General features: G+C 39.4%; 1 protein-coding gene across 1 annotated transcript; it reads left to right on the top strand.

Moving 5' to 3' along the window:
• Positions 1 to 3,075: 3,075 nt before the first annotated feature.
• Positions 3,076 to 10,569, top strand: tmem72 (transmembrane protein 72). The gene is made up of 5 exons (XM_008429733.1): positions 3,076 to 3,156; positions 6,767 to 6,833; positions 7,319 to 7,390; positions 9,012 to 9,151; positions 9,924 to 10,569. The coding sequence occupies exons 1-5, from the start codon at positions 3,081 to 3,083 to the stop codon at positions 10,343 to 10,345; spliced, it is 777 nt and encodes a 258-aa protein (XP_008427955.1). The 5' UTR covers positions 3,076 to 3,080; the 3' UTR covers positions 10,346 to 10,569.
• Positions 10,570 to 11,544: the final 975 nt, after the last annotated feature.

An 11,544-nucleotide genomic window follows, 5' to 3' on the forward strand; every position in this document is an offset into this window, starting at 1 on the left:
ACACATTTACCAGAGATGTGGAAAAAGTGCGGAGGGCACTGAAATCTGCTGTGATCATTCTGCGTCTAAAAAGAAGACTTGTTTATTGATTTGTCAGATCACTGGAGCAGGGTAATAAAGTTGCTTGTGTAATTAAGATTAGAGCTGTTTTTACTGGTTCTGACACATACCAGACACCCACGCTGGGCTGAATGTGACTGAGCGGGGAAAAACAAGAGAGAGGTCTCAGAGAGCAAAACCTGGTTAATCTCATGTCTAGTACCAATAGGCACATTTGGGGAAAAAAAAAGACTGAGAATGCAAAATGGTGATAATAAAAAGTCTTAGCATGCATAATGTGGAAGGGACTATAGGGTGACGGGGAGTGGGAGGAAACCAAGAGGATGTAGAGGATCTGGTGGTCAGTGATTTTGTCTACAATTCTGCTACACAGAAATGAAACAAAGGAACATATTTAAGCCGTAGCATTAGACTACAGTCTCATAAAAATTGGCACCCTTTTCAAGAGAGCTTCCCTCAGGCATACTCCAGTAATTGGTCAATAAACACACAATCAAAGGCAACAGATTAGTTTCAGGAAGCGATATACTGGGATGCCAGGGACTAAATCGCACTTAAGGATGATTGAACAGCAATGTTGCTTCTTACAATGTATAAAGAAATGCACACTATGAATATTCCAAGCACAATACAACAACAATCTGGCCTTCAGAGCTGCAGACACTATGACATGGCTTAGACAGTACGCATTCTTGACTCATCTTTGTTTATTATTTTCTAAGTGTACAATAGTCGACAGTCAAAACATCCATTTGATTCATTCAAGATGTCCTCAGAATTTCACCATCTAATGCTATCATTTTCTGCACACCATCTACACAAGAAGAGTTTGTGGTTCAGTCTCCTCTCGTTCAAAGATCAGATATCTTTCAACAGTGAAGCTGAACCATATTTGCTTCACAGATTTTTTTTTTTTTGACACCATCATCATAACTTCCAAAAGTATCCACACTTTGTTTCACTCCAACCACAAGCTTCAATGCATTTTATTTGAATTTAATTAGTCATACCCACAAACTGCAGCAGATAAGTACAAGCTAGAAGCAAAGAGAATAGATTTGGTTTGAAAGTATTTAACAAGAAAAATCTCATAAATCTCTATATACAATCCAGTGTATGCCTTTCGAAGTCACTTAGTTAAAAAATTGAGGGAATTGTTTCTTTTTGTTTTTGTTAGAATATATATTATTTACCAACATTTTGAAATTCATATTGGTCTGCAACATGCGGTTCTGAAGCCACATGAGGTTCTTTCTGTCCTTCATAAGTGTCTTATTAACATTTTTCTGTAGCACTTGATGGCAGGCAGAGGATGTTCTGATTCAAATCACACATCTAAAATATGCAGGCCATTAGTCCCCGAGGACCAGAATTGATAAACAAGGTTTTACAGGTTCAGAATTAGGAGTGTTGACAAAAAGTTTAAAAAGTTCTCGTACTATAGCAACTTTACAATATTAAATTCTGCTTTTTATACCCTTTAAAACCATGATGCATGTTGTTCATCTGAAGACAGGCCATTAAACACATTTAAATGTATATAGATGAAAAAACTTTGTAGAACATTTCTTAAAACACGCCACAGATTGCAAGATATTTCAATGAAGACCAGTTGAACATATCTCTAATGCAAAGGCTGCATATTTTAGTGTCATGATCCCGTCTGTGAATCACTTCAGACAATTTTGTTTTCTTTTGTGCAACTGATTGAGCAGCTTTTCAAGCAGCTTGGCTAATGGCCAATCAGATTGGGTTGCTGACTATGTGCTCATTGCTTCACTGCAAAGTGGCAGAAATGTCCACATCCAAGTATTACCTTAAAATCTAACTGCAATCGTTTAAGATGGCACATTAAATTTGACTGTGTTTTATCAAGCGTGCAAGGAAACAGGTGAAAAAGAAGGAGTATATATTATTCAGAATCCCTTACAGGATTAGTTTCCTTTTTCATATTTCCTGTCTGCAGTCTTGGCCACACACCTTCTCAGTGGCAAACTACAAATAACCTGATTCCTAAGCTAGAAACAAGCGGAACTGGTACAATAACACAAAAGCGTCTTTGTTGAAGATTTAGAGAGATTTATTTAGCTTACTTTGGCCTGTTCCAGGAATCCGTGTGTTTGCATTTGTGAACTTTGTGACTTTGTTTTCTTGTTTCAGAAGACTTTTGCTGTGCCTGAACAAGCTCACACCTCCGCCAAGTTTCAGGCCTGCCAGTTATTTGTTCTGACTTTTATGCATGTGTGAATATGTCAGAGGCGGTCTGTTTGTTTCTGCGCTGCTTTAGCCCTCATCCATTATACTACTCCTAATACACGGTTTCACTGGTGCGTTAAAGAGAATTTTGTTTATGATATCTCCAAAACTGTAGAAACTGCTTTCATGTATGCTGACGCAAGTTATAGTTTGTATGCCGTCAGAGCACACTCATGCCTAAACAGAGCTGCAATCAGTGGCGCTGATGGATGCCTTTAAGATGGGCAGATTATACTGCTTGGAATTGCTTTAAAATAACCCGAGAAGAAGGGGAATAAAGGACTTCTGGTCATTTATTTCTTTTAGTTTTCAAGGCTTGACTGGAGTTGTTGTTAATGCTGTATGTGTGCATGTAGGGCAGTTTCATATTAGTTCTCTAGAGGTAATTTTTAACCAGCTTAAATGCAAAATGCGACTGGCTGATCAAATGACCCTGAGCTGAACAGTTTCACCTTGGTGCAAGAGCAGAAAGCCTTTGTGAAACTTGTGCTGCGTGCTGCTTGTGTGAGAGTGATTAGCAGTTACTGGAGCAACAGGAGCAGTGAGCCACAAACTTTCTCGAGGTGAACTTGTCCTCTCCGGGGGTCTTCGCATCCCGACACTGATGGATGACACGACTTTCGCTGTTACTGTTCACCCAACTATCAGTCAACCGTCCATGTAGAATGCGTCTTTAGAGACGAGACTCTGAGAGCACAAATAGAGGCTGAATTTGCAAAAAAAAAAAAAAAAGAAAAAGGAAAAAAGAACCCACTAAAAATAATATGGGGAACTCAGGGAGCGGATGGTGGACTGTGGTGGAGTGCGCTTGCAGGATCCTGGGTGTTTCTACAGCAACAGGTAGGACTTGTGGGCCTTATTGAAAAGTGTTGCAAAAAAAGAAATGTCTAAAGAGGGATTCAGTTAAAATGTAAGGGATTTATTTACCAATTCACAGTATCCCGGTGAACTTTTGGGGATCAAAGCAGCAAAAGAAGAGCATTAAAAGTTCAGAACATGCAGCAGGGCTTTTGTTTTAACTGCTGCTAACACGAAACGATATCATAAAATTCACAGTGCTTTACAAAACTATTTATACAAATTGATTTTCTTTCTGCTTTTGAAACGTTACAAGACATTTGTCCCGGTGTGAATGTAAAGTAAAATACTGAATGTATTTTACTAGAATTTTATGTTTTGAACAAAACTGGTGCCTAATTATGAAGAGGACGGAGAAGAATAGATTGCTTTAAAAGCACTGAAAAAACTTCTAAAAACTGTGCCATGCATTTGTATGTAGGTCACCCTTTTAGTAAATAGAGTCCACCTGCGTCTAATTTAATCCCAATATAAATGCAGTTTTTCTGTGTAGATCTGAGAGGTTTGCTAGAGAACGTTAGCACTCAAACCACATCATTGAAGACTAAAGAGCACAGAAGACAAATACAGTTGTGAAGAAGTAAAATTCAAAGTTTGGTTGTGAAACAATATTTTGAAAGAGCAATGTTTAAATTATAATCTAAAAAATGAAAAATTTTTACACAACTGTCCACCTGTTGAAGAAATGGTTGTGCCACCTCAATTAATGGGTCAGACAAGGACAGCATTATTTAGAGAAGAAGCTAGGAGTTTCACAGTAAAGTATCTAAAAGATGAAAGACGGGCACAAGGTGCTCTGGTCAGACGAGATGTTTCTGTTTAAATGCAAATCGCTAAATATCGAGGAAAGCCAACTCTGCATATCTCTTCTGACCGCATCTCGTGGTGATGGAAGCACAGCGGGTTGTTATGATGCTTTTTTTAAGCAATAAAAGGAGCGCAAGTGAGGGAAGACTATTGGAAGATGAAGTGGAGTATATGCAGGCCAATCCAAGGCGCGAAGCTCCTCCTAACTTACTTCCTGCTCTGAGAGGTTAACACCTGGCCAGATCTCCATCCAGCAGGTGCTGAGATTCCTAAATCTGCTGAGTATTACCTGTTCTGGATTTGTAGAAAATCTGATTTATCGAAGAAAACTTCCTCAACTTTCTAACATTTATAAATCACATTAAATTCTTTAACACGTTGACCTTTGTGGCTACAGTGCAAGGACAATGTGAAAAGTTCAAGGTGTAAGCATATTTTTGCAAGACATTGTGCTACAATAACAGATCATATTTCAACAAAGGTCAACTGTATTCCTGACCCCAAAGGACACCACTCTGTTGATGTATAGCACACATAAAAGCACACTTGATGGCAAGCTATCATTGTTCCTCCTCCTGTGGTTTCCTCAGACACCCGATTACCCGCAGCACATTAAACCTACGTGGAAAGAGCAGCTCTCAGGTTCCTCCTTGACAAACATGGAACCCCTATTCTTAAATTCAGACAGCTGCAGACAATGAACATTAACTTGGAGACATGTGCCTCACATCATACCAGCTATAAGTCTCATATCCAGCTGGGTTATAGGGCTTAACTGAACAAGCTTTTGTACATTTACGCCCACAACAGGGTTGTGTGCATTGTTTTGGGGGTTTTTTATGTGTAAAAACACATGTATGTATGCTTATGGTGCGTGTGCCTCTGTCTGAGCGGCTGCCTGTTCACGTGTCTCCACGTCTGAGTCACCCCTTTGGCCTCTGTGTGTGTGTTCGCTGCAGACATTAATGCAGGGAGCGCATGTATGTTAATATCCAGCTGAGCGTTAATTCCCCTCTCACTCTCCAAGAACCAGAACATGTTTAAGTCACATTCCCACAGCTTCCCTCCAGCAAAGATTGCATCTCTGGATGTTGGAGTACACCAGCCAAAGAAATTGCTTCCATGTGTTAAGCAGTGATCGTTGCGTTGCCAAGCTTATCTCATAGGGAAAATACAGGTTATTATACAAAGAGGGCTTCACAGTCATTTCAAAGATGTTTTAGTCAGTAATCGAATTTGCGGGATGTCCATTTAGAGTTATGAGTGAAGTGGCCTGAAGAAAATTCACGAGTAACATTTTTTCTTTATTATAAAAAAGCAGCTAAAAAAAAGAAAGGGGTCCTGATTTTTAAAAGCAACAAAAAGTAACATGTAGTGTTTCCTCAATATAGTAATATAATTGAGTTTTTTTTTAATTAGTGTTGGGTCTGGAACAAAATCTTAGTTGCCATTGGACATTGTCAGTGTTCAGAAACAACCCCTTTGGCAAGTATCACAGCTTGTAAACGCTCCTTTAAACCAGGAAGGAATTTCTCGCCTATTCTCTGGGCTTTTTTTCCTGCTTTTTAGATGCACCAACTTTAATTCAAGATTATTTTCGTCTTTCTTGCTTATATTTTCAATAGAAATGAGACATGCACTGCATAAATAGATTTTTAAGTAGACTCAGTTTCACGCTGGGTTTTGATCAGTTAGGATTACAAGTGAATCCTTATCTGCAATTTTTTAAAATATTTTTTAAAACAGTTTGCAACGTCAGTCTGTATACACGCTTACAGAAATGTAGGCATTTTTGTATTGTTTTTGAACGAGCTGCTGCTTGGTGTTACATATGTATTTTCTTCTTATTCTACTTCAAAAGTAATTATACAGAAGTTTTGATACAGAAAACTTTCTAGAGCTCTTACACGAGTTCACCTCTTTGGCAATTCAAGAGCAATGTTCTTCTTCATTTATCTTTTCTTACAAAGTTCATTTTGAAATGTGTGATTCCAGATAGCATTGCTCTAACTTATTTGCAAGAGTGTCGAAATGGATGGTATTGTTGGCATTGCTGAGGAGCTAAACATCTCTTGATGTTTACAAATCAAGATTTTCTGAATCGGTGTGATTACAAACCACTGAATTGTCCAAGACTTTTTTCTAATCATGATTGTGTACAAGCTGGTTTGTATTTCAGACATCTGGATGTTGTTATGAGAGCACAAATCTAATTTAATGCACAGACTTTTGGCATGGTGCAGCATTCCTCTTCTAGAAAATTGGGCAAACTGGCTTAGTGACGCTGGACTTGTCGTTGACTCATTGTGAAGTCATTTGTTGACACCAGCGCTATAATTCCAAGCATGAGCAAGCTATTATCAACGTTTTGTGACAATGAGAGAATAAATGGTAATGATTACAAAAATTACTGGTACTTAACTTAATGGATGATTTTAAGTTGGCTCTGTTCGAGGGGGTTGAAATTAAAAAGTAGGCGTTAAAGCAAAGTTTAGGTTAGTTTTTATGTTATGCTACTTGTACACAAAGTAAAACAAAAAACAAAAGAGCCTCCAGAAAGACTGCGAGAAACACAGAAAAGCAGTGTGGGAAATATATGTAATAAAGCCCCAAAACAGAGAACAACATCCGCTTGTGAAAATATTAAACATATTTATCTTAGTTTGAGGTGTTATCCGAGTCCAGCAGAACCTCCGGCAAATAATGATCTTACCCTGACATCTGGTGGACAGAATCTGCTCATTACTCCGACAGTAAGCAACTCATTTATTCTTTTATTGTTCAGTGTTGTGCTCTGTGGGAGTGGAGACAGTCCAACAGGGGGAATTCAACAGCCTGGGCATCTACCTGATGTAAGTGCTTACATTTTTAAACTACCTCATGCTGGATCATTTCTACAAAACCTTATTGTGTTCTACTTTTGTACCACTTCTTTGCAACATATGAGACATCAAACAATAAAAGTGGTCTGTGGGTTTTTAAAAATGTTTCTTTTTGTTATCATCTGTCTTATAATGATGACACATGCAGGCTTGCAAAAGAAATGGGAAGGAGTCAAAAGGCTAAGCGGAGGTGCGGAGTGCAGAAGGGGGATCCGTCTTCCTCCTCCTCCTAATATTATTCTGTACCAAAGCCAAACTCCCACAAAACTGGAGGAAAATGTCTCTCCTGAGACAGAGACAGTTTATTTTGTTTTTACACAACATAAGCTGTCTCCACACAAAATATAATTTAAAAGTGTCTGCAAAAATGCAAAACCAAGCTATTTATATGCAGTTTGTAGCACATAAAAATTGTTGCATCACTGACATGTTGACATGCTTCTCCCTTTCTGCAGAACATCCTCTGTCGGCATCATGATGTTTGAGTTGGCATACTTTCTGGATTCCCTACTGTCCATGTGTATGCCGTAAGTACACAACTGCCCTAAAAATATTTGTTTGGAGCTTTTGAATAAGGAACATACATAATGATGGAGTAATGCCCAGTTAAATTTGTCCCATAAGTCAGGTTTTGGATAGGTGACAGTCTAGTAGCAAACTGGAAAACTTTTTGAATTCACTAACTTGTCAGCTTGTTTTTTTTTTTTGAACATCATTTGGTTCCCTTCTACATTAAAGTGTTTTATAAATGAATGTGTGAATGAATGAGTAATATTGACAGTAACAGCTAATAACAGCATATCTGCCTCCATTTGGAGAACTGAAACACTAAACAACCATGTTCCCTGCTCTAGGCCATTTTGGTTCTAATTTAGTGACATAAAAACCACCAGAAGCGCAAATATGTAGTTCACACTGGTTAACTTGAATGTGTTTTACATGCAAAGCAGCCATTTTCAATTAAACTCTTGGTTACTTTGAGACCCCAACTGCAGGGTGGTGGTTTGTTTGTTTAAACAGCTTTGAACATTGAAATTGTGAATTTTAAGGACAAATTGAATGCACCATAAACCACACAGCAACAAAATCTAATATGAACCTTCAGGCACTTAAAGTGACCACATTTTTACTATGTATTTTTATAGTGTTCACTTTTGATTGAGGGTTTTTATCATTTTTGTTCCCAATTAAATGCCTTAATTCTAATGTTTTGAGTTCACATCTAACACTTCTTTTTATGACCCGTCTTACAAATTATCATTTATCTCCCCTCAAAAGGACTAGTTTCACATTCTCAGTTTAACCACGACCGTTGTTGCTGCGGATTTAGACCATCTGTTTGCAAGACAAGGCTGGTCAATGCAGCTGCAAATTACTCAAAACTAACTGGATGTGGCAAATATAGCAACGTTAACAAGTGCAGAAGCAACAGGGGAAATTGCCTACTAATTAAACATAACATTTTCTCAAACTGCTTGTGTCATTTAAGGTTATATTCTTTTAGTTTGAGAAAATTTGCTACTAGGATTCGTCCCAAGAAGAAATAAGAATGTCACACTGATTCTCCAAGTAGGTGCTGTTTATTCTTACTGCATGTAAGATACTGTCTGCTAAACCGCTTCACATAATCTCAGCTGAAAGCATCCAAGCATCCCTGGCACCAGTGGCGCAAAAAGTGGGTATGCAGGGTATGCAACGCATAGGGGCGCAGCACCAGAGGGGGCGCCAAAACCCCGTCTGGAGGGGGCGGCGCGCCGATGATGTTTTCCCGTACACTAATGCGCGCCTTACGCTCCTTCACCTCGCACACATGACGAGGTAAATGTAGGGAGTTTTACCCTTCACGTTATCGTTGCCTCGGGGGGGGGGGGGGGGCTGAGTGAGCGTCGCTCCTTCACCCTGACGTTCCGTCCCTCGGTCGGGGGGGGGGGGGGCCGCGTTTTTGCATCCACCTGAATAATGTGTAGTTGCGCCACTGCCTGGCACACACATGCTAGTTTAACTTGAATGTCCATGAAGAGGGCAGACTTGTCTTTCTTTACATGTTCTAATTGTCTCAGATTTTTAAGACAGAACGCTGTATGTAAAACTCCTTGTAGGCTGTACTTTCCAGCTGCTGTTCTTATGATTTCCCCTTTTAATCTGCAGCTGTCCTCCAAACTGGCAAGTGTTTGTCTTGTGGGGGAAGATGGCTCGTGTTGGAGGCTTTCATAAATTTCTCTACTACTCCATCATGTCAGTGGTCTGCTTCTTGCACCCTGTGTTGGTTTGGCACGCAATCATCCCAGGTAAAAATAGCATGAGCAGCATTAACAGCTGTAAATACTTTTGCTCTAAAACCTGACGGCTCTGTATTTAAGTAAGTGTGGGATGCCGGAATCTGATGCAGTAAGATACATTTGCACACTTTTAAAAGCGTTATTTATTTTCATCATGGAAACAAAAGTGCCTTGCAAATGCATTTACACTCCTTGAACTTTTTCCACATTTTGCTTCAACCACAAGCAACATTATCTTCTCTTGATAGTTTAGATAATAGACAAATTAAGGTGTAAATGTGAAACGAAATTTAAAAACATATTTTTTATATTTTTTTATTCAAATCTCAATAAGGTGTCCCATTGCTGATCTTTTAGGAAATGTTACATTCCAACAGATCTAAGTACAGGAATTGTTACTCAATTGTACAAACTGAGTTAGGTTGAGCCATTATGTCACATGAATACACTTCTAATTTCACCGTGGGTCTGGATGAATGTTTAATTTTTTTTGTCTTGCTGGAATTTGAAGCTCCTTCCCAGTCTCGGATGTCTTTCAGCTTCTAACAGGTTTTTTTTAGGACTGCTCTGTATTTTTGCTCCTTCCATCTAACCTTTTGAAAACTTGTCTTTTTGCATTATTAAGGAATTCTGAGCTTTATGTTGTACCAAAAAATACATTAAGGTTTGTGGTTGTAATGTGACAAAATATGGAAATGTTTAGGGGTGTGAATACTTTTTGCAAGTCACCCAATATTCTGTTGGGAACCCATAAATAAAGGCATGTAATTTTTGACTGCAGGATCAATGCTTTTGGTAACAGCCTTTTTCAACTTCATACTAAGCAAGAAAGCAAAGAGCAAGTCTCCCAAGAGTCCACCAGAGAGCAACAGTGACCAAAGCCTAACAACTGTCTGCGTAACAGAAAGATCTGGCTCCAACGGCGCGTCCTCGTTCTTCCAAGCATTGACGGGAAGAAAGGGAGGGGAAATGGCCCTCACAGACCCAGATCACTGCTTCGAGCCACAGGAGAGAGGAGAGAGCGTCCAGGCCATGCTGGAGCAGGGGCAAACAGTAGCACCTGCCCATACAGAAAGGAGGAGGAGGTGGAAAGAGATGGTCTGGTTCAGAGAAAGGGAGGAGCCTGTGGAAAGGGAGATGGAGGAGATGCATGAGTCTGAACCAGACACCACCTCAGACACTGCACCTATGATCACCGACTGAACAAGTGATACTCCTTTTTGCAAACTGCGAAGCATGCATGATGTATTCAGACTTGGTGCAATAGTGGAAAATAGCCAAACGAGCATGGTGTTGTTCTTTCCTTTTGCTCTGATCATATGGCTAAAATACTGATTGCTGTCATTCGCAATAAATGTACAAATTTGTTTGTTTTTGCCCTTCAAAAATGTCTAAAATATCACTGCAAAAGCAATAAAAAACGTAATAAAAACCATTCGTTTCTCAACAAGCATGTGGTAGCTTCTAGTCTGATTGCCTGTTTTTGCTAAGCCAGCGTTGATTGAAGAGCAGATGTTAAGGTGGACGAATGCAGTTACTGAAGCATGCATTATTCATAAGCTCATAAATTAGATCAGCTGATTTCTTCATTCAGAGGAAAAAGGAAATATGCAGAAGTGTGTCAAAGAAGGAGCAGACGTGTGTTAGTCACATTCAAGCCTCCTCATTGTGTGTATGTCATGTGTGAGCGGTGACCATGGAGACGGAGCTCTGAGAGGGGAGCCCATGTTATTATGGTGATTAGAGAAACGTAAGATAGCCTGCACAACCACTACCACAGGCCTGTGTCTCACCACAATATGGATTAATAGTAGCTCATGCTATTGTGGCTACTGTTGTGGTCTAGGGATTGTAACGTAGCGTCATAAATCATAAAATTAGCATATTTGTGTGGGGCTGGGTGATAAGAAAAAGATTTGTTTTCTTCTGGGTTTTTATCAGGGTATGAAAGATGCACGTTCCCCTTTTGTTCAAGTTGTAAATCAATAGTGCTATTCTGCCAAAGAATGCACCCCAAACCTCTTGGTCCTTTGTTCACTCAGCTGCAGGTGTGAAACATGTACGGCTGAAAACAGCAATCTCTCAGCAGAGGGAATCAATAAAAACAGAGCACCTCATTCATCAAAAAAAAAAAAAAAGCTCTTCACAGATATATCTGGTGTCAAACACGTGAAAACACACAGAAATATCCCAAAGCTTAAACAAGTGAAACAAATCACATCCCCCTGCAGCTACTTCCCTCCGTTGCTTTGTTTGATTGCTTTGTGTCTTAACATGTGAATCGAGTCAGGCGAGATGAGACGTTCTGGTGTGTTATGGAAAAAGACAGAGAGTCTTTGTTTGGAGCATGCTGAATTCACTCACTGGCCCACATCCTGAGTTGTGTTATTGCCCTCACAAAG

This window comes from Poecilia reticulata, linkage group LG15 (genome assembly GCF_000633615.1).
Source record: "Poecilia reticulata strain Guanapo linkage group LG15, Guppy_female_1.0+MT, whole genome shotgun sequence".
Lineage (NCBI taxonomy): Eukaryota > Metazoa > Chordata > Actinopteri > Cyprinodontiformes > Poeciliidae > Poecilia > Poecilia reticulata.